The sequence below is a fragment of the Nothoprocta perdicaria genome, unplaced genomic scaffold (genome assembly GCF_003342845.1).
Source record: "Nothoprocta perdicaria isolate Ctin4 unplaced genomic scaffold, notPer1 scaffold_0, whole genome shotgun sequence".
Taxonomy (NCBI): domain Eukaryota; kingdom Metazoa; phylum Chordata; class Aves; order Tinamiformes; family Tinamidae; genus Nothoprocta; species Nothoprocta perdicaria.
This window is the reverse complement of record NW_020454092.1, coordinates 12,923,172-12,946,456: the sequence shown is the minus strand read 5'-3', so window position 1 is coordinate 12,946,456 and position 23,285 is coordinate 12,923,172. Positions and strand designations below refer to the sequence as shown.

Genomic DNA, 23,285 nt, shown 5'->3' with positions numbered 1-23,285 from the left:
CGGGACCCCACCCCGGCCCGCCTCGGCTCCGGCACCGGCACCCGACCGCGATCCGCTCCGGCACCCGGKCCCGGGACAGCACCGGCGCCCGCCCCCCGGCAGCCGGGCCAGCGCTGAGACTCGACCGCGACCCACCTCGGCAGCGGCACGCAGCCCGGGACCGGGTTGCACCGACACCGGGATCGCACCGCGAGCGGGGTCGGTACCGGCACCGCCCGGAGCTGCGCAGGACCGGAGCTCAACCGGGAGCTGCGCCGGGACCCGGACCCGCTTCACAACCTGCCCCAACGACCGTCCYGGCTCTGCTGGGCACCTGCCCGAGGCCGGGCCCACAGACCCCCCTGCACCGCCCGGAGGGGACACCCCGACGGACTCGCACCGGACGGCCGGACGGCGGCCGCTCTGCAGGGCTGGGCACACTTGGCTCCCTGACGGCGGGGCCACCGGCTGCTCCGACGGCGGGGCCACCGGCTGCTCCGGCGGAGCTGGATCCCTGCTCTGGCCTCCCGGCCACAACAGCGGGCGGGACAGACACACGGACACCCCCCTACCCCGGGGGCCTAATTCCACCCTCCCTGAAGCTGGGGGAGCCCCGGCCCTGCGGAGATCCCCTGCAGGGCACGGGGAGGGGGAGTCACATCCCCATGAGGAGACCCCCCCCAAGGGCTGGGTCACCCGAGTCCCAGAGGGGAGCGAGTGGGTGGTGGGACCTGTGAGCACAGGGTGCGGGGCTGGGACTGTCCCAAGAGCACCTGGCCCACGGCGGGGCTGGCCAGCATCCCGAGGCATCCGAGCCACCTCAGGCCACCCGCGTGCCATGAGTTCAAGCCTGGCCTCGCTGGAGGAGGAGTCCGGCCTCCCTGCCCAGCCTCCCAGCCCGCCTGCCTCCCGTGGCTGGTCCGCCGCAGCGTGGCCGCCCGTCGCGGGGCTCCTTACCTCTGCCGTGTCCCTGCCTGCCTCCGCCGGGGCCGCCGCAGGCCCCGGGGACATGAGGGCCGGCTGGCGAGYGGAGTGGAGCCCGTGCGAGTCCTTACGTCACCACCCAGGGTCCTCCACATCCATCCCGGGGCTCTCGAGTGCTCCTTGCAAATGTGCCAAATCCCAGAGCCGCCTCCGCTCGGCCCCGCTTCACACGTGCTCTCCCAGCGGGAGCCGGCGGCCGCCGGGGCAGAGCCCAGGCCGGGCAGGCCCCCCGGGGCCGCTCCTCATGGCGCACCGGCCCCCCGGGCCCTGCGTGCCGCGGGGGCCGGAGGCCGCCGGGCGGGCTGCGCGCCCCGGGATGCTGCGTGCCGTGTCATCTGCCCAGGCAAGGCTTAACCGTGTCAGCACAATATCCTTGGGCTTATATAACTCCCCCTCTGGAGCGGGGCCAGCGGCTCGCTCGCCGGCTGCGCCGGGCTGCACGCCGGGCTGGGGACACCCGTGGGGTCTGCCCCGAGCCCCGTGCAGCATTAACCCTTCCCTGCCGCGCGGCGCCGTCCGTCTCGGCTCATCTCCTCTCATCCCGGCGGATTATCCAGTGTGGGGGTGCTGGCTCCCGCAGCAGCACCTGCCGGGGAAGGCGCTGACGCCGGGGGCTCCGGCTGTGCCGTCCCCAGCGCTGTGGCCGGGGTGGATGGTGMGAGGGCGGCTGTGGAGGTTGGAGGGCGCAGGAGGGGCCCTGGGGTGGGGAGGGACCTGGCATGGGAGATGAGGGACCTGCTCCTTCCCTTGGCAAGGCTGCAGGCTCAGRCAGAGCAGCTGTCTGCTCTGCAGTGTCCATAGGGCTGGCATGTCCCGCCGCGGGCTGCCTGGCTGTGCCCACGGGACTGGAACTGGTCACAGCCATGTCYATGTGGGGAGAAGGGGCTGCTACGGTGCTGCATCCCCTGGCAGCYAGTCCTGGGGGCTGGGATGGTGATGAGGGACATGGCTGAAGGTGCTGGGTCACCCCATGTGGGGCACCTGGTCCCCTGCCACCTCCTCCATGGGCCCAGCTGCTCCTCACATTGTCACAGCAGAGYAGGGAGCTGTGCAGGCAGGAGAGGAGCCGCTGTGTGAAGGGAYGAGGGGCCAAGGTCCCGCTGCTGTGGGTGGGTGCTGCACCTCCCAGCAGGGTGTCCTGCAGCCCCCAGGGATGGGCAGGGCGCCGAGGGCGCCTTGGCCCCAGGATGCTGGCGGAGCCGGCGGCCTCCTGCTCCGGGGCAGCACRACCTTCCCGGCGCCCCCAGGCAGCCCTGGGATGGGGACTGGCCCTGCCAAGCCCGGCTCTGGCAGCCACAGGCCGCGGTGCCCGCACCAGCGTGCCCGGGTCACAGCCAAGGACACGAACCAGGGCCATCAGCCGCGTCTCGGCTGTGTCGCTYCTTTGGGAACACCTGTAACCCCAGTAAGCGCCTTCGTTACTGCTAACTTGAACTTCCCACGGCCGTCCTGGCCGTGCCCTGATCCCAGGCTCCGCTCTCCGCCCTGCACAGCCCTCCCRAGGGCCAGGATGGGGTACGGGCCACAGACGGGGCTGGCCCAGGCCATTCGCGCTGGGGGCTCCCCTCGTTAAGGGCCTGAAGAGCGGAGCGCAGGAAGGAGGGATTTGAGCAGCTCCAGCAGATCCCTCCCTGGCCCGGCTCCAGCATCACGTTTCTGGAAGAGATTTGTAGCCTCAGTCGCACGTTGGGGAGGCGACTGCCTTCTCCCCAGCGCTGGCAGGAAGCCACCCTCGTGTTCGGGGCCAGACGGGTCTGGCAGAGGAGCCACTCACCTGGGAGCACCGTCCTCAATCCCCGGAGCGCTGGGAGTGTCCCCGGGCAGTCCCGGCAGCCGCGCAGCGCTGCCAGGGTTGGCAGCGGGGCTGACACTCCTTCCCCTGCGGCCTGGCAGGTGCCGGGCTCAGCCTCAGCCTCAGCCTCGGCCTCGGCCTCCMCAGCGGTGTCTCTGCTGGTCGCTGYGGCGAGAAGGTCACTCGGCCATAGGTGGGAGCGCCCGCGGGCGGCCCGGCTGTGCAGCAAGGGGCCGGGAGCGAATCCCATCTGGGCGCCCAGCACCCTGAGGGTTGCGGYGAGAAATCCCGGTGCTGGGGTGGCTGCGGGATCCCAGCACGTGCCCTGGGGCTGCAGGAGTCCGGAGCTAAGGGAGGCCGGGATAGCCCAGCGGGGGAATCCCTCTGCCTCCAAAGAGCCCAAGGCAGCAGAAGAAAGAGACCAGCCGAGCTTGTTTGATAGCTTTATTGCTTCTGTGATATGACTGAATTGATGTGACATAAGCCGGCCTGAAGGAGCCCACAAGACTCTCGCCCTCCCTGCCTAGAGGGGAAATTAAAAAAAATGCAGAAACTAAAACTAATATTTWAAAAACCTCATCGAGTTCTTGCAGGGCAGCCCCACACAGTACCGGCGAGCTCACTGGCCTCTGCGCACGTGCCCGGGGCAGAGCACGGCGGGAGCAGCGYGGCACCTTGGGGCTGCTCCCCCCAGGGGAAAGGGGTCCCTGGAGCCGAGGCTGGAGCGAGGGACGCAGGGGCAGGATGCCGGAGCGAGGAGCCCTCCCGCGGGCTGGGGGCRGCCGCGCCGGTGGGAGGCTCATGGCACGCGCCGCTCGCTGCCACCCGAAGCGCCCGCGCACACGGCGGAGGCGCCAGGCAACCCCGCTCTATATTTAGGCCTTGGAGAATTCCCCTGGGCTCTCCCTCCCGAGACGGAAAGGTGAGTCACGGCAGGGAGAGGCCGGGACTCGCACGCGTCCCACTGACCCTGCCCTGACCCGCGCGCTGCGCTCGGGCTGCCAGCGCCGCAGCCTTCGCCGCGCGGGAGCAGGCTGCAGGGGCGCGCGGGGAAGCAGCCCGGGGCAGCGGGGGGACGCAGCGGGGCCGGGGCCACGCGGGCAGCGTCCCCAGCCCGGCCGTGTCGGCTCYGGCCCCGGAGGGTGTCCGGGGCAGCGGCGGCGGGGAGCCTCYCTGCCTCACCTGTGCGCCCCGGCCTCCCACCTTCCGCCTCCAGATCCCGCAGGATCCTGCGAGCAAAAGGACTCCCGTCTATCCCAGGAGCCCAGCCTAGCTCAGCTGGGACGCAGGGGGAAGGTCACAGGCCCYGCTGCCCAGGGATGGTTGGTCACCGTGCGCTGCACCGTCTGCGGCAGCGACGGAGGCCCCTCCTGATCAGCCTTGCGTCTCCGCTCCTCTGAGCGCTGCAGAGGGGCCCAGCGCTGACACCAAGGGCTCTTTCTCACCCTCCTTCTCCTCTCCCCGCTCTGGCATCTTGGCTTTGCCCATTGCCCCCGAAGCTGTGCCAGGGCTCCTATGTGGCTGGTTGAAAAGCCAGTCCAAGCACCGCCGGAGGACAGAGCCCACCCTGCCCTCAGTGACCACCTCAGGACAGTGTCCCACTCCCTGCCACCACGGAACGACCTGGGGACACAGGACCGCAGTGTGAGCATCACTTGGTGAAAGCCATAGGAATCCAGTTCCTCAAGCGGGAATAAAAAGGAATCAGGGGAGAATATTGATGTGAATGTCAGTCATGGCACTGGCCCAGTGTGCAGGAGAGCCCAGAGCATCCTTGGGGCAGAACTGCCAGGGCAGACAGTGCCTGGGGGGAGCAGGGACTGCCTGGCTTGGGCAGACAGGCAGAGCCCCACGGCAGGATTGGGATAGGGGCATGAGGATGAGCATCTCAGCACCTCTGTCCCCTGGGAGCTGCAGGAGATGGGGCAGAGGCTGCACCAGGACTCATCCCCGGTCAGGCTCCTGGGCTATGGGCACACCGGGTGCCCTGCACAGGGAAGGCTCCAGGGAGGCATCCCCTACTTGAAGACGTGTCCAGCACCATGTCAAGACTGAGACTTGCCTCTTCCTGCAGCCTCGTTTAACCATTTGGTACAGTTTACTCYTCCACCCCATGCCTGGTTCACTGCTCATCCCCTGTGTGGTCTCCGCCCAGGAGCCACGACCCTCGGCAAGGCAGCAGGGGCAGGAYGGCCTGGGCACCCCTGCGAGGCTGCTCTGAGCATCCTTTCCCCATTCACGTGGGTGGGGGCTAAGGCTGAGCTCCCCCTCCAGCCCAGGGGGCTGGATTGAGCACTGTGACCACAAGCCCTCYTGGAGCCCCCCATCACTGACCTCTTTGGGTCTGGCAGCACACGGGTGCCTCGACACGCAGGGACACGGCTTGGGGCACCYTCTGCGGGCGCAGTCTGGTCCCTTGCAGGCTGGACGGGAGCGGGAGCGCGTTCCCGCTGCGCCCACCACCCCGGCGCTCCCCGCTCCGCCACGCTCGCCACGCGGGTGAGACCCCCTCACTGTCCTCGCACTCGGGCGCGGTGCTCAGTTTATTCCAGCTCCTCTGAAATACGTACACAAACCAAATGTGCAAATACTGCATCTCGGGACCAAGACGGCAAAGGAAGGGACGTGCTCCTGGGAGCAGCAGTGCTAGAGCAGCATGGAGGGAGCGTGGAAATGAAGTGAGCAGGGGCCAAGCGGAGGGCACAGGTTCCCAGCGGGCTCCCCCGGGCCTGCCAGCGGGCTCCGTCACCGTGGAGGTCACGAGTCACTTAAATAGGAAACGCAAGCGAGTCGGGAACGTGGAACAAACATCTTCGGCCGCCTGCTCTTAAACACTGGAAAGCTTCAGATCGCCACACAAGATGTGACCTCCTTCCAAAACATAAGTTACTCCTCTCCCACGTAAAAATAAAGCGAGATGCTGTCAGAAATGGTGACACCAAACTGCAGGGACTCCTCAAGGGTCCTGCATAGCAGGCACACCCCAAGAGGCCTGGAAGGCTTGAGCTCAGCRAGGCAGGTTCCTCAGTGCCGGGACGGGCAGGAAGGCAGCGAGGGTCTGCTGCAGGCAGACACAGCCCCTGGCTCCCTGCTCCACGCTGGGGTCGGGRCAGAGCAACAGCTATGGAAAATGCAGCCTAACAAGTGGTCGCTGTTGCTGCCTCTATGCAGGAAGCAAGGAAAGGAGCAGAAAAACAAACCCATACTCATCCCCAATCAGAAACTTCAAGTGGAGAATGAGGGCAAGCCATTCTCCCTTTAAATTATAGCAGCACCAACAACACTGAAGTTTTGGACGGATTTGTTTTCCTGGGGAAAATCTGAGGCCAGTGGCAATGCAGATGGAGCGTGGAGGGGGCCGAGCTTTTTGCAGGGCTGTGCACAAGCAGGCTTTGCTTTGCACCTTGGTATTTCTAGTATGATTCCAGCAGTTTTTCTTTTAAAAAATAATACTTTGTACATTCAGGCATTGCTGCTTCAGGGCAGCACCGCCTCCCATTTGGCACAAATTGTTTTGTTCACAAACCTCTCTTCTCTCTCCTGAGTCTTTCCCATTTAATGCTAGACACAGAAGAGCCGTCTGCTATGCAGAGTTCAGGAAGGGCCCGCTCAGTCTCCTGCCCACCTCCTGCCAGCTCTCGGCCTGGAGGCAGCAGATGCAGCCCCTGTGCAGCCTGGCAATGCGAGAGGGCCGTCCCGGAGCACCTGGGCATCTCTGCTTGTCTCCAGTGAGGTGGGATCCTCGCAGAGGGCTGCCAGTGCCTGCTCCCAGCGCTGCAGTGTGTGTCTTCCTCTCCTCCCTTTGAGGCAGCGGCTGCAGCCACTCAAATCCCACTGGTCAGGTCAGTGATGACTCGGGCTTTCACCAGCTTCCGCAAGAATTCCTTCTCCCGCTGGATGTTGTGTGTCCACGACTGCAAGGAAATGAGAGAGACGGAGATCAGCAGCTCTCCTGGCTAAGGGCGTCCCCACGCCCCAGGAGGCGGCAGCAGGGCCCGTGCAGGGGGTTACACTAAGGAGCCCTCTCCGCTCTCACCGCGTGGCCCCTTCCCGACACGGGCCTGCTCCTGAACAGCAAGTGCTGCCCCTGCACTGGTGACGGGCACACGACCTGCTGCCACGCACGGGAAGGCACCGCACGCCAGAGACACCCTTGGCTGCACCGCTGCCGAGGCAGCTGCGAGGCCCTGCTGAAGAACAGAAGATCCCTTGCAGACTAATGTCCATCCCGGATGCAAGGCAGATACAACCAGCAGATTCACATCTTTGAAGGAGAAAGTCTCCCGTTGGCACAGTCTGGGTGAATTTCTTTGATATGTTGAGACCTGGGCATCCCCAGTGCCTTCAGCTGGGGCAGATGTCCTCCCAGGCCATGACGCACAAGTCCAACAGCACTGTATGAACGGCAGAAAGAGCAGTGCAACAACCCATTCCTCCTCCTAAAGCACTGAGAACTTGCTGCGCCTGCTCTCTGGGAGCCTTTCCCTGGCACGGGATGCTCCTCCACTCCGTGTTTCTGCACCAGAACTGCAGTGGCCAGCTCCAGGCCCAGCTTTGCTAGAGCAGGCTCGCTGCCTGCGCTCGCCCTACCAGCASGAAACCGCATGCTAAAGGTTACGCTAACACAATGCCAAGGGTGAAACGGTCACGTCTCCCAGGCCGGCCCGTCAGGGCAGGGATTGCTCTAGCTGCTGTCAGCCCACCCAGATGTGTTCCCTGCAGCAGGCCTGAGCAGCGGTCACAGCAGCTGCCGTCACCCCACAGCGCCAGTCCCATTAAAGCACTTAATGAAAGCTCTGAGTAGATTGTCCCCCCTGGGAAGCCTGAGATAGAGCAGGGAAAAGCAGCTACCTCAAGGTCTCCTAGCATGGCAAGAATCCTAGGAAATGAATCCTGGTCTCCAGACAGCAAAATTCTGGACTCTAAATAAGATGTGCAACATGATGAAATCAATCAGAGACTCTCGGGAGCGGCCTCGGCCAGCAAATCACCAGGCAAATGTGCCCTCCAAAGGGTACTTCTTCACAGGTACCCACACCAATCCAAAGCCCACTGCAAAACCCTGAGTACCTCCCTGAAGAGCACAGGTCCCACACTGGCTGTATTCCTCATACACGACGTGTGTGTGGGTCCCATGCCACCTGCAGACATGCAGTCCTGTCTGGGACAAGCTGTCCCTCTGGTCACAGTATGGAGCCGATTGGGAAGAAGTCCCTGGAGCTGAGGTTCCCTTCATAAATCCTTGGAGCTGAGGTTCCCTTYATAAATCCCYAATGCATTTGGGGAACACCTCTCCTCTTCCCCTGCTGTGTGTTTACCAGCCACCTCCACCTCCTTAGTGCACAGGAATGATGACAGCTGAAGTTGCTAAGAAAAGTTCAGGCAGGTTTTATCTTGCAACCCGTGGTCTAAAAAAGTCTTCAACTTCCTCTGCTTCCAGAGACGCTGTTTACTGGGATGCTGCCAAGGTGCACCAAAACGGGATAACAACAGGGCCAGGCATGGAAAAGTGTGGTGGTGCTCTTTGGGATTCTGAAAACGCCAAGACCTTGTCTATAACTTGAAAAGGCAACACCCGGGAAAAACTCACTGCTTGGCTCTGTTAGCATGAGAGCAGAAACTGAAACGTGGCACAGGGCAGAGAGCTGGTTTGTGCAAGAAGGACGAAGGATTTTAGAAAGCCCCCCAGGAAATGCTGAGGGCGCAGAGCAGGGAGCGCTGTGAGGACACGGCTGTACATTCCGGCCATCCGGAGCATGCAGGACACATTCCCACACGTGGCACATCACCGGGGCCAGGCAAGCAGCCCCTGTGGTGCAGCAGGGCCACTTTGGCCACCACAGCCCTTGGCTACGAGGCAGGCCAGGGTGCACAGAGCCAGCAGCTGCCTGCTGGCACGAGGGTGATGCTGTGGAGACCAGGTCTTGATGCACTGATTTACAGCTGGGCTTGCTGGCCCAAGCCTATCTGGARCACTAGGGAGCCTGACTGTGCCTGACATGTCAGAGCTCATGGGCTGATCACTCCTTCATGTCTTTCTGCCTCGTGGAGCAATAAGAGAAGCCAACTGGTTTCACCCAATACGACCTGCTTGTGTCCCCTGCTGCGTAGGGAAACCGGGGAAGCAGTCACTTCTAGGCAAGCTCAAACCACCAAAAATGTCAGCTCAGGTCACACGCAAGCACCTTATCTGAGGGCTGGAAGAAATCTGCCTGTGTGAAAGGTAAGAGTAGAGTAGCTATTTAAATACAATAAGTTCAGAGGTGGTTGATAAAACTTTGGGTGTTACGATCGTGCTTGCTTAAGCTAAGACTAAATTTGGCTCCTCTACTGACGGCAAGGCTGGCGGCAAGACACGCACACCTCTGGCTGACCAGCCTTAGGACTACCCAGTGCTTTGGTCACTACTACAAACTCCAGTTTCCAAGCAGAAAGCCACATAAAAGGGAATTGAGCATCGCACTGATCAGTGGCTCTTGCTGATGTCTGTGGAAGCACTCACAAGTGTTCTGCAGTTGAATGTAAGACCGCAGAGGAAGAGGATTTCCTGGAGAGGAAGGGTTTGGAATCTGCGGGGAATCCTGCAGCGCTCCTGGAGCGGCGCCGTGCCCGAGCACCTGATGCTAGGGCAGGCGGGAGGCCCGTGGGCCGCGGGACGAGCATGTCTTCAGCACCAGCTCGCGTTACTGATTGCAGGCGAGGGACTCGCCCTGCTGACAGACAGAGCTAATCAGGCGAAGGAAAGCGCATTCCAGGGCGAGCGGCCGCAGCGCGGAGCACAGCGGCAGCAGCGGAATTTTCAGAGAGGCGGAAACGCACCAGGATTCCCCGCAGAACCTGCCTGGGAAGCTCAGTCCCAGCGACACGCAGCAAGATGCTGCTCCCGGTGGTGGCACTGCCCACGGAGAGCCCACGTTGCCACGCGGAGAGCAGYGCGTGGCGCCCGGGCGGCCGCAGGGACGTGTGTCAGGCCCAAGCCTCGAGGGACTCACTGAAATCCAGAGCACTGCAGCCACCCTTTGGGGACCGCGGGGTGGCTGCTGCGAGGGAAGTCCCCTGCATCACGCCAGGCATTTGCCCCTCTGCTCGGGAAAGCCGGGGTGCTCGCGTACCCAAATTCCCAGGCGAGCTCTCCTGCAGGTCTATGACCTGAGTTGGAGCAGGAGGGCAAGGACCAGGCAGGGCTCGGCCTCCCCTGCCCCTCCGAGAGCGCTGTGGTGCCTGCGCTCTCCCTGGCATTTTAAGCAGTGCTCTGTGAGCAGCACACGCCTGGAGGAGGATGACATGAAGCAGCTGCAGTGCTGGTGGTTTATGCCAGACTCAGCTGCTCCAAAAGGCCTTTTCCTGCCTTCTGATGCTGGATAAACTTTGCGTTCCCTGGCAAGACACTGGCTGCCCCTTCTGACTGCTTTGACCCTCTCTCCCCCTGCACTCTCAGAGCCCTTCCTGCTGTATGGAGATGAGTCYGGGATTTCCTTTGCTTTGGACCTCTGGTTGATGAGCTGATGTTTGCTCTTCTCAGCAGGAAGAGAAGCAGCAGGAAAATCTCTGCAAGCACAGGCATTGTTACGGTTGTCCCTCCTGGAGAGGTGGCAGTGGGGTTGATGTATGGTTCTCTGGTCACAGCTACCAGATTAAAATTTGTCATCGGTTAAAGCCACCTTTCAGAGTTATGCAAATGCCCTGACACCACCTGTCCTTTTTCCTTGAGGATCCCAGGAGGAAGCACAAAACRCTATTTCTCCGTCCCTTCAAAAGCAGCCAGCAGAATATTTCATGGCTACGAAAATGTCTCAGAGACCAGCCTACAAGGAAGGGAAGTGCCCATCTGTAACCACTTACAGTTGGGGCAATGGCTGAGCCTCAGCKCATGTTAGTCTTATTGAGTATATTGCAAGCTCATAAAATGCAGGAAGATTAAATTAGAGAGAGTGAAGTCAATAAGGAATGTGTTCAGGAGAGACAGCAAGCTGTAAAGCAAAAGGTTTTTCAATTCCTCCATACTTCTGCCAGACAGCAACACTTCTTCCTGAGAACCTGCACAGAAACCACAGGAGCAGCAATAGGTGGCACCTCATTTCCAGACTCCACTGGTGCTAATTGATCTTTAGCCTTCACCACCCTGTTTCTGGAGCTGCTTATTTTCATGATTCTGCCTTGCCCATCCACTTTGGTCCTGGCAGAGTGACCACGCACGTGCAGCACCATACGGCTCCCTGCTCACGTAGTTCCCTCAGCACCTCCCCAACACATCCTGCTGCGTGGGCACATCCAGGCGCATCCAGGACCTCTGTGCCCTTACAGACCCTCAGTTCTTCTGCCAGGACAGGGGCAGCATCGGAGCCTTCCCATCTTACTCGCTGTCCCCATCCTCAGGGACACTTGTGAGGCTGATGAGGAAGCTGCAAGGTTTCWAACAGCTGGCAGCTCTCATCTTTTAACATTCCCTGCTGTAATTTCCAAATGACGCTTTCCCAGTTTAGAAATCCAAACTCTTACTATTGTCCCAAATTGCACAACTTTCCGTTCATACTATTAGCTTTCATTCCATCTAATTTATTCTGTTCTCAAAGTAATCCAGGTCTTCTGTATGATATTTTGATCCTCCTTCGTATTGACCACACCTAGTTCGGTATCATCACAAATTCCACTTGCACGCTGCTTGCTTTCAGTGCCAAAAATCATTAATGCAAATACTAAACAGGACTGACTGGGGGGGAACTCCCAGCCTCCCGTTAAGTGCTACTACCCTTTGTCTTCTCCTCTACAGAGACTACTCACGTGCAGGTATGCACCAAAGCATAGTTTCTCAAGCTTACCTAAGCATTTCTTACATGGCACAGTATCAAATACTTAACTCCAAATAGACATATTTACTACACTTCCCCTATCCTCATAATTATTATTTATCAAGTAAAATAATRGTTTTTCTCATCTGCCTCTGGTAAATCTATGTTGCATTTGCCTTCAGATTTTAATTACCCTTTCTTTCAAACTTTGCTCTAAGTCCTTAAAGAGCATCTCTGAGATCAGATTAAGAGGCATGCAGTTGATAGGATTAATTTCCTTGCCTTGTTCCCATCCCCTTTCAAAAGAAAGGAGGAAAAGCTATTATGTCCAATACAATCTAAACTCGTGGAACCACATGTAACCTGATAGATTTATTACAGACATTTTCCCCTGGATTTGCAGTTTAATTGGCTCAACTGCTTAGTTTTTGGAAGGCAGATCCTCCAGACTCTCACACCAAGGGCTTTAGCTCAAATAGTCTTTGCCTTTCACTGCTGGCCCAGGCATTCTCTGTCTCTCTGAACTTCTCACCATAAGCCACTCTTTCCCTTAGGTTCACCACAGCACCCTGATGGATGGAGTGTATTGATTCCTAGGAGGCAGTGTATTGACACCTAGGTTCACTCATCCTTTCTGCTTCCTTCCCTCATTGCCTTTGCCCTGATAATTCTTCTCTTGCTTCCATAATATTTATATGGCAGTGGGCCGGTTATTTGTTTTTTTTCCCCCACTCAAGATCTAATCCAGCTTGATTTACATCAGTTTTCATTTCATCCCTGTCTGACCAGCAGGGTGAGGTTTCCTTGCTGCCGGACACCTTCACCCACTGTTCTATTACTTCAAACTCCACTTTGAAGCAGTTATTTAAGAAATTACATCTGGAGCCTTCTCCCGTTAAGTTCCCCCTTGCTGAAGAGAAGAATTCCAGACAGTTTCTTTCACTTTCAACACRAAAAGACTCCACACTGAGCGCCCGAGTCTTCACTGCAGTTATGTTTGCTGGCCAGTTCTCCAGGGCTAAGCCTAAATTCAGAGATTTGTGTGCGTTTGGGACGAGAGTCTGCACTTATGTCCCAGGGCCACTGAGTACCCTGCAAGCACAGCGTGCTCCCTTCACAGCAGTATTAGTTCCTAATGCATAACTGTAAAGGCACAATTTCTGTTAGTACCGAGCATCACTGCAGAGCTCTGTACTCAATGTTGGGGCCTTCTACTGTGATCTTTTGTAGGGGTTTTGAGCAAACCCTTATTCTGTTTTTCTCCACTCTACAAATCCTCATTTCTTTGCCTTCCTTGCCGCWTTAGTGCACACCAGCACTCCACACTGTTACCATATTCCTGCCCTCCTGAACAATGTGGTACCTGTGCTCCAGCCACCACTGCTGCTCCATCAATCTTCTCTAGGTTTCTATGCTACAGACACACAGTCCTTAGGCACAGGAACAGCATGTGAGGCCGTCGTTTAGCCAAGGCGCTCTCAGGCAGGTGGCTTTTAAACAAAGACAAAAATGTATAAACCTCATCAGTCATCACCGCAGACCCCCAGAAAAAGCTCTGCCCTTTYGGAGGTGCCCCTGCCCCAGCCCCTAACCTCCCTCTCCGAGGCTGACCTCCATTTCAGGCTGCACCATTCCTCGTACGCCAATGGTAATTCATCAGCCAGGCTCGAATAGCTGTGTTTTCAGTCTATAAATCACGAGGCAAGACATCTGTCCCGCTTTCAAAGGAGTTTTGTTCTTCTCACTGGCTACCGCAAACTTTAAGGTACTTGGGGGCCTGAAGCAGCCTCGTCGCCCCCTCCCAAGCAACTTGTATTAATTTAAAATGCCCAGGGTGGCTTCATGGAGAAAGTCCAGATGATAAAGCGCTTTTCTTTGTGCCTTAGGCCGAGACTCCAAACTTCATGTTTGCGGATTATTCAGAGAGGTGGCTGTTGGCGGAGAGAGACAGAGACACAGCTGTGTGTCACCGTGCTGCGGGCCACCTCCCCAGCCCTGGGACACACATAATCATAATAATAAGTGTTGCAGGATGGTGTCCTCCTGCATCCCACAAAGACTGCATGGGAAGGGGAGACAAGGATCAGAAAGAAGCCATCAAAGGCAGCCCGGCCACCTCCCCCTCGGGTCAGGCCGGGCGTCACTGGGGTCCGGGCACAGCTGTATCAAAGGAGCTGACACCTCCGGCCGCCTCGTCGCTGGCGCTTGATCTTCTGCCGCAACAAAAAGGAGGCCGATCCACGGCGCAACCGGTGCGGAGCGCRTGACGCAAATGCCACAGATGGGACCTGGACTGATAAAGGCGACTTTTAACCAAACGCCTGCGATTTTACCATGTGTGTGAAGCAACATGCAGGCAGCTGCTGAGAAGCCAGCCCTGGCGCAGTTCCTGTGTGGCCTCCGAGGCCTCTGCTCCTGCTCCACCAGGAGGCTGGAGCTCACCTCTGCACCAAGAAGCAGGGGAAGGCAACACGTTGCTGATCTCGGGGCAGAGCACGAGGAGGAAGGATTCTGGGAGCTGCTCTTGCGTTTCATTCTCATGATTTAAGCGTCTTCTGYCCTGTTTCTTTAGCTCCTCGTGGATGTGTTTTTACTATTTTAAACACTGTCATATTCCCATCCTGACATCATCGCTGCATGTTTTGCCAAAAGTAATGAAGTTCTATTGTAACTCTTACAAGCAGGTTCATTCACTTTTTATCCAAAAAAGCCTTCACTCTGTATAGAAAAATATTTCTCCTCATCTCCATCTTTATGCTTCCTTCCCTATATCCCCAGAGGCTCTAATATTTACTCTACTTTATTACAAGACAGTGACCTGTAAAAAAAATATACATATATGATGTATTTGGGCAGGAAGCACTACAGGATCTGAGCAAGAAATAAAAATAAAATATAACCAACTAAAGCAGAATTCAGCTCTGATGATTCAACTCCCCACCAGGAAAACAGAAACAAGCGAGGGGACACTTTGGCAACAACTCATTCTTTTTTCCATGCAGCATTCACAGAAGCAGCCAAAAGTTGAAAGATGCTGCAAAGTTGTTGAAAATGAGGAAAACGCTAACTGAAGGAAGGTGATACCCTTATACACTCTTCATTTAAAGAGTTAAAGCAAAGAGACGGGATACAAGCTGAAAAATAATCCATGCGAATTGCTGCAACAGTGTGGGGTCTGCTGGGAGCAGTTTCCCAGTAGCAAACCAAGAGCAGGTTCAAACAATCCTGAGGTCCCTCAYGGTCCTGTGGCTGGGGATGCAAGGGGAAAGGTGCTGGGCAGGGGCTGTGAGTGAGGATCATTTCTGTCCTGCAAGCACTGACCTCCCAACTCACCATCTGAAGCCCTGGAAGTGCCGTGTGCTTCCAGCAATCCTAAGCAAGCTTAAGAGCATAAGGTTCCTGTCTACCAGGCCTGCCAGGACATCTCCTGGCTGGAATGCACTGTTGTGACTTCGCCAGAGTTGGACTGTCCTGTGCACAGACAGAAAGGAAGCCACCCACGAGCAGACCGGTAAGATTTACTCCCGTGCTCCCAAGCTGCAGAGCTCTTGCAGGGGAGTCGACGCACGCTGTGTGGCAATGCTATTGAGCAGGCCCCAGAAGAATAAATCAGGGCCTCAAGACCATACACCTCCCGTGATGGAGAACACAGACAAAGCTGCAGAGCATGAGCCTCCTTGTAGAGCCTTTTCCACCAAGGCAGGAAACGTCTGTGTAGCCCTTGAGAGCCTGGGATGCTAAAAGATGCTGGGGATGCAGCTGCCTCCTGTGGTCGCAGTAACAGCACAACCGTGGACGCTGAGGGCATTTACTCTGTGGGGAAAGCAAGGACCAAGCAAAAGCACACACTCAGACGGCCTCTTGGAAATTCGACAGCTAGTCCCAGAGAGCTACAGGAAAAATCACATTCATTTCCACAGAGAGATTTTATCACCTCAGTCTTGGCATGGGAGAGGCATCTCCGCCCAGCTGTGAGCAAGCAAACGCATTTTGCTGGCTTTTTTTATGTAATCAGTACAAATTCCTCGGAGATGAGTCACAGGGTTTCAGGGGTGTCCAGGGAGATGTCAAGCAGGGCTCCAGTGTAAATCAGCGACACACCTTGCCAAGATGACACACTTTTGCCTGCAGGCCCATTCTCTCTGGATGCGCGAGGCAACGGAAGGGCCTTGATGGATGTTCCCGGAGAGGCTCCCATGAGCCATGCACACGTGGGGCACCTCCGGACCCAACATGCTGCTGGTGTTTACATTCCCTCTGTAAAGACAGCGGTGGTTTCAGCGTGGAGCTGGAGTATTTCCCTACAGCTGCTCTCGAGGCTCAAACGCTGGAGATTTTGTAGTCAACTGGATTGGAGGAGCCCACTCGTTGGCAAACAGAGCCCTCTGGGAAATGGCTGCATTTTGGGGGACAGCCAGGTTGTGCCCAGCATCCTACCTGCTCTCTTCTCCTGGTTGCCAGTGCAGTGATGCCATAGGCCTTTGGACCATCACATGTCTACTTCTGAGAGGCATGCAGCCAGCCTCCATTCCTACTAACAGTCAATCTTTATTCAAAGCTTTCCATTTGGGGACTTTATAGAACTTTGTACWACAAAAGCACCCATACCTGAAGGAATCTGGTTCTTCAGCACAAGCAGAGCTGAGGAGACATGGATCATGCATGATCTATGAAGAGACATGGATCATCTCCTAGCAGTTCCCTATCCTGTTGTCTACTTATCAGCAGAGCGGTTACTAATGAAGGCTACAGAAAATGTCCAAAGTCTTCAAACGCTGAACTGTGTCAAATGATCCAGCCGGCCTCAGTATATCAGCAYCCAGACTCCGAGACACCTGAATGCTCTGCGGAAATGGCTTTCTCTGCAGAAATGAAAGTTTTGCCTCACTGAAGTGTAGCCAAACTGCAAGGGCTTTTGTCTGGGACCTCCATTAAGGTGGAAAAGATGCATCCCATGGCAATTGCTTTGGTACTTTAACACTGCTAAGCCAACCTTCTGCCCCTTCTACCCTGAAACCAGTACTCCGGCCTGCAGGGGCCTACAGGCCAGGCACAGGAACACAATGCATGTGCAATTTTAATGCACAACCTGCTCTACTGACTCCTTTAGGGACTGTAGTGCAGAGGAGTACAAGAAAGAACTAAGTCTGGGCACAATCTCAGAGGCTCAAAGGTAACACAGAAGGAAACGTTGTGGATGATTCTGAGTCTTTGGGTATCAGAGCAGACGGAACAAACAAAAGCCTTGGCAGTGCCCAGCTCTGGATCAACCTCATCGCATTAGTGCCAAAGGCAAAGTTTGGCACAAGCTGCAAAGACCTGGTAGCTTCCTGGTCTGCAAATCACGTGCAGACCTTCYTTTGCACAGAGTGTGTTGGACACTTGTAGTCCAGGGTGGAGCAGACCTCCATCTATTAGTTCTTTAAGGGCAACTGCAGAATACGTAACCCAACCATCATGCCCTTCACCTTTCAACTTCACCCTCAGGTGACTAACAATTACCTGCTACCATTAATATTAAATGTGAGAGGAAGAAATGCAATCCTTTCTCCTCTCTTCACATTCCACAATACTGCAAACAATTTGTCATATTGGGAGGGGCAGAGGTAGAAGGAGCATTAATTATTGATACTCGGGAACAGATGGCTTTTCTTGTACCAGAGCAGCAAAATGTAAGACGAGCCTGTGGGTGAGGATGTGAGCATTAGATGGGCAGACACGTATCAGATAACCAGCCTTCAAGTGGAACAGGAACCTTCCTCCTAGAACCAGCTCCACCGGCCTACAGAGCCCTCATCAACAGCCCTGGCTGTGGTAACAAATCCACTGACATCTGAATTAGGGAGGCTTCACCAGAACCTTTCAGCRACGCCTCACCTCTGTACAGAACATCCTGGACACGACGACTGACAGCTTCCAGACAGCAGTGGCCACCTAAATGAGGCACCAATTGACCGACCAGTTAACTCCGGTTACTGAAAATTGATGGAGATGGGACACATCCAAAATAAGAAAGGCCCCTTCTTTCACAGACTTGCAGCATTAAACACAGACACATAAATTAAAAMCTTCTGTTACCTCCAGGAGACCTTATTGGCTCAATTTTAAATATTCATACCACAAAGTAGGACATATACTGCCCTTTACTATGCAAAGTTTACCCCTGAGACCACATACAAGGTCCAAGGGTGCTTCCCTCCTGATCCCCACTGGCTTCTGCATCTCACTTTGAGTGGTGACTTTAACAATCAAGGATCCAACCAGTCCAGACTGGCAAGTTGTGTCCGCTGCCTAGCTCTCAGGAGCCAAAAGATGGGCTGCCAGACCTTGACAAAGGAGCACTAAGTGCATCCAGATCTGACAGGGCTCAGAATCCATTTCAAAACCACACTGGCAGGAATTAAGAACGAAGCAGAGGGTGGGAGAGAAGGGGATGGAGGAATCAGAAGCCAGCTTGTGGCCGAATTCATCCTCTTCATTGCAGACCCCTTGCAGTRGTTCCTCCTGACCTTTTTTTTCTTTCCTCCCCTAAATTCCTATTTGGAAAAGGTTTTTTTTTTTTTTTTTCCCTCCACAGGAGGTTGAGTGGGTCTTAGATTTACACCAAGAGTGCCAGGAACCACCCTTGCTCTTTAGCATGCTCCAGGTTGCGACTGTTTTTTGCACCCATGGCTCTGAGGTGAGACTTTAGCATTTTAATTCCTGCCCTGCAGCAGAGGACCAGTGTCCTCTTAAATCCTGTAAATGGGTACATACTTCCCCAGCAAGGAGAGAGTACATCTGTGGTTGTTCCACTGAGAAAGGCAGACTTTCTTGCTACCTCCACAGGCCCAGAAGGTACCTCCAGGATCACGTCGGACAGTCTCTTGAAATCTCTGGGGCTCTCCTCACACAGGCTTTTCCCAAACTTCATCTGGTTTTGTGGCTTCTCTTGAGAGGCTGTTCCAGGACCTCATAGCTCTGATAATTACAAACGCTCTTCTAATTTCTTGAACTGACTAATGACTAATTTCTAATTCCTCTCAGTTGGCTTAAGGTCATGCAGTCTGCAGTCGGTGAGTCCTGAGCTACATGCAATCTGACTGGAAAAATACAGCTTTGCCACTTCCCTCCTAGCCTGAATGAATGAAGATGTACTTGTGTTTGAGGTGAAGAACCTCAAGGAAGCTTGAAGTGAACAACTAGAAAGTGCCAGGAGAGCGCTGCAGTCCGTGAAGAACAGAACAAGCACTGTCTCCCTGAGCACAACTCCGTTTTTGACTGCACCTCTTTTCACAACATGAAGTAAAGACAGAAAAGGTTCCCTTACCTAGGAGCCAGTTGAAATATTTCTAGAAAGACTTGGGCCACATCTTTGATTGAGCTGAATCAAAAAAATCAGGAAAACTCCCCACTATAGAATCAGCTGAGACCAGCGTCAAAGTTTGGCACTGAGAAAGGAGATGTTTACACTGCTGCATTATACCATTACAGMGCTTTTATTTCCTCTAAAAATGCTGTGCATGTCACTATGACGGTACCAGCAAATGTTTCTAAGGTAAATCTAGCATTAGAGATCAATCTTTGCAGGGCTGTAAGGATATGTCTATACTAGTTAAGTGCTGCTTCATAGTCAGCTGAGAGCTAACAAGCACAGGCTAATCTCACCTCCTCCACATTTCACAGGGGCTAAGCAGTGGATCATCYGGCAAAAGAAGTATGTGGATTAGAGTAAGAAAATGGATCAAAAAGCTGAAACAGGCCACATCTTTACAAGCCTAGGGCATAACTGTTTCCTTTCACTCTACTCCAAATAACATTTATGTAAAACATTTCCCCACCCCTCACAGAAGAAGGGATTACATTATAGATATATTCCAGAGAACTTTTCCTAGCAGAAATAGCCATTTTTAACACATTGCATTTAGCAAAATGTCTACAATTTTAAGGGCAAATGCAGCTCCCAGGGCTGTAGTTGCATTTTAATCCCTACAGAAAAGCTTAAGTTGTTGTCACTGCCCATCTCAGGTTTTGGAGGCAAGGTTGTTGGCAGATGCGTGTGAAGATGTGCTTGGCAGAAGCTCCTTACCTCTTTGATGGCCAACATCTTGATGTTCTCATAGTAGTGCAGTGGTGCATTTGGGGAGCTCATGTCATAGCCAAATCCAGCTACTGCCACCTCATCACAGTTGTGGAGAGCCATGGTTATTGCTACACTTCCCAAGGTAGGGATGTTCTGAGGAAAGAAAGCAAGAATATGAGTAATTAGCAGGYAGCCATTTCTATAAACAACCAAAAGTTGCACTTTCTTTGCTCACAAGGGCACTGTCACTTACAAGGAGAAATTGAAGAACACGGTATTTGRCTGTATTGACACATCAGCTGCCCARCTGCAGTTTGAGTGTGGACAACCAGACCATCCTCTCCCCTCTGCTGACCTGCCACTTGCCCCAAGACCTGCTTCATCCTTCCCATTTCACCTGGCTTCGGCCAAGGCTCTGTGGCAGTCATGTTGTACAGCTGTAACKGCTCCTGCATGTTCAGAGCACGACTGCTGGATGAGCGTTTCCAGCAAAAAGTCCTTGCTCACAGTCACTCCTATCTCCCTATTAACCAGATGGTTCCACAGAGGTCACTTCATCCCCTCAGTGAGAGGCTAAGAAACCCACCCACGCGTCTTATCTTTATTTCTGGATTACCTTGCACCAACACAGCAAAAGCATCATGGATTCAAAYGATGTGCAAGAGCAAGACACTCTCAGCTGAGATGCACAAACCATCTCGCATGAAAAATGGGTTACCCTGAACCAGTGAGTAATGCTGTGCCATTTCACCTGATGTTTACAGCAGATCGGGAGTAGGAGTGTTCTGAGCTTCTGCCTCCTCTTTGAGGGAAGTGGCTTTTGGCAGTAGGCTAACCTGCTCCCTTCTCATTGCCTGACCATGCCCCAAGACCAACATTTTCCAGGCAAAGAGCTCCACCCATATCTAGCTGAGATGAGCAGAGCTGGGATCACAGCTTATTTGCTATGTGGAAAGCGTGTGCAATGAAATTATACTAAGCTGGAAGAAAGAAGTGCAAAGATACAAAAACYACTATGTCTAAATGAATGACACACTAAATCTAAAAAGAATCAATACARTTGCAGCAGTGCACATCTAAAATGAAAAGATATTACTAAACCCTTCTGCGCTTGTTCCAAATGTCAGGAATTAAAAACAGTCATTTTTTTCTGGCTGCTTATTTTCCATAGACAATGACCACTTCTTCCTCAAACAATATTGTTTTTATCCTGCTTACTTTAGTTAATTCACTGGTAGCCATAAGATCCCAAGGGTGGAGTCTAAAAAAATTGGGGAAAATTTTATTAGGCAAGGGTAAGAAAATTCCACAGAATTTCAAAATATGTGAGAACGTGCTGGCCTCCCAGGCACAGCAATCCGAATGCGGATATTCTCAGCTTTATGCTTCGCATACGAGGAGACCTTCTGATGTCACTGGAACTGCACCAGCTGATGCGTGGACTTGCCACAAAGTCCTTTCCCTCAGCTGAGCTGTAGTTACCGTGTCCAAAACACAGCGAGGAAGCGGTTGCGTGTGTGAGAACGTGGCCTCGTTCGGGACCCTGACGGCGTTGTGCCACCCACACTTGCGCTCGGCCCATTCCCACGGTACAGCTCAAGGGAGACGCAGGGGCTTTGCCCGCAGGGAATTTCACTGGCCAAGGGAACGTTTAAGAGCTAACTTTCTAATGTGAGTTTTACAAACCGCAGAGAATTAATCATACTACCCAACCTTACGGGAGAACCGCCAAGCTACCACAGCTTTCTTGTAAGCATATTCTTATTTCTGTTCAGGGAGTAATGTTATGATAAATCAAAAGTGAACTTTCTTTTGGTCACCAAATATCTAACTGATTGGAACTTTTATATAGAATTTACATATAAAATACCTAATGCTTTAGGGGCTAAATGGGAGACAGCTTTCTAGTCTGCTTCTGTTCTTCAGTAGTTTCTGACATTCTAGTATCCCCATATTGCTGGCTCATCTCTTCAACTTAATTAAAACCCTAAGGACTTCCTGACTCTAGCTCTGTAATAGATATATCCATCTTTGGCCCTAATGTTATGCGAAATTCACACAATGTCGTTGGCAAAGTAATTTTGTGTTGCCCTGACATCACATGAAAAGACTGATGATTGCTGTTTTTAATTAAATTATGCTTTCCCCGTGCTACTGCCCTCTAATATCACGGTAGCTACAACTAGCTCTGCCTGTGTCCCCCTTGAATAGACATCTGCAACCATCCACCTATTCACTGCAGAGATGTAGCCTCATGTCCTGCTACTGAAGTCAGAGCYTTGTAGGCTACAGAGGATCACTAGTAACTGCAGAAATATCATCTGTGAGCTCCGTAGCTCTTAGGGCAGCACGGGGACACTCGGGGTGCTTGCATAGCCCAGCCTAAGTAAATAGCCCAAAGAACAACACCCACTAAGAGAAGAATGTGAGTGTCAACTGTGTAAATGCAGGTGCACGTGGAACAAGACCTCAAAGTGGGCATTTGCTCCAAGCGGATCACATTAAAGAAGGCAACGCGCATCACACATGTTAAAGGGTAACARGGGAATTACAAAGAGCCTTTTAAAAAGAAAGGAGTCCATTTGAAGTACAAAAGAAGCATGAAAACTTGTAAGAGGGGGGAGAGACATTGGAGTAGAGACGGCAGCAGTGAGAAGCTGGTTCAACACCGGCGTGTCACCACGCTGGCACGATGGCCCCGGCGTGGTGCTGATAGAGTGTCCTCCGCACCAGACACCTGGTGTCCACCCAGGGCACGCGCTGGGTGCTCGCAGCTGGGGTGTAAACACCTGAACTCACCTGGGCTTTTCCCCTTGTGTGTGCATTTGCAGCTGGCAGGGAGCAGGGTGGGCAGGCAGAAAGCTCGAGCACCCCGGAGAGAGGGTAACGTTGCACCCCACGCTGCTGTGACGGGGGTACGCGCGGACCTGCAGCCGGGTGCCTGCGCGTGATCGAAACCTCAGCGTTCACTTAGATATTCGTAGGTGTTATTAACGTCAAGTGTTTGCTTTTGTGGTTTATCACCATATAACTGACAGGTAAGGCCCTGTATGATAGGTAAGGCCCTATAGGATCTAGGGACACACTGCAGGCTGTTCTGCAGAAAAGCCAACTGAGCAGCCTTCTCCAGCTCCAGCAGAAAGGGCTCCGCTGCTCTCCTCAGCAGAGAAACAGCAAATGAGAGGGGACACGTACTCAAGACATCAAGCAATTGCAGCTACTCTCGGGCTGCATTTACACACCTAAGTAAGAGCTTCCACACTCTCCTGACTGCCCACATGCTTTGAGTTGATGCTAACCTCTGATCTGCACCTAATGAACCGGCTAAACCTCAGTGACAGATGGGGGACAGGTCAGTCCAGAAGAAGTTGGGGATCGTGGACAAGGCTGTGCCAAAGCCGGCTTTCTGTGCCCTGCACGGTGCGTCAGTGCTATCTCAGCACACACACACCCTTGTGCCGTGCCCCAAAGACATACCAAAGCAACCACCACACCTCTTGCATCACATTGTAGGAATAAAGCTCTCAAACAACCGAGCAGCCCGCTCGTTTTTGTAGACCATTKTGTTATAAAAACCAAGCTCTCTCAAGCTACAGAGCAGCCTTCTTGTCATTCTGAGCCACTATTAAGGAAAAAAAAATCCCAGCATTGCCCCTCAGGAATAATCTAGATCCAGAAC

General features: G+C 54.3%; 2 protein-coding genes across 4 annotated transcripts in view; both read right to left on the bottom strand.

Moving 5' to 3' along the window:
- Positions 1 to 2,511, bottom strand: part of ARTN (artemin) — a 6,800-nt gene extending 4,289 nt beyond the window's left edge. Inside the window, exon 1 of the mRNA XM_026053433.1 lies at positions 2,386 to 2,511. Coding sequence (XP_025909218.1) covers positions 2,386 to 2,511 — 126 coding nt within the window. The remainder of the gene's footprint in view (positions 1 to 2,385) is intronic.
- A 2,121-nt stretch (positions 2,512 to 4,632) lies between these two features.
- ST3GAL3 (ST3 beta-galactoside alpha-2,3-sialyltransferase 3) overlaps positions 4,633 to 23,285 on the bottom strand; it is a 164,218-nt gene continuing 145,565 nt past the window's right edge. For all 3 annotated transcript variants that reach the window (XM_026033328.1, XM_026033334.1, XM_026033342.1), the window contains 2 exons: positions 19,613 to 19,759; positions 4,633 to 6,669 (listed from right to left, as the gene is read on the bottom strand). In XM_026033328.1, coding sequence (XP_025889113.1) covers positions 6,580 to 6,669; positions 19,613 to 19,759 — 237 coding nt within the window. In that variant the 3' untranslated portion in view covers positions 4,633 to 6,579. The remainder of the gene's footprint in view (positions 6,670 to 19,612; positions 19,760 to 23,285) is intronic.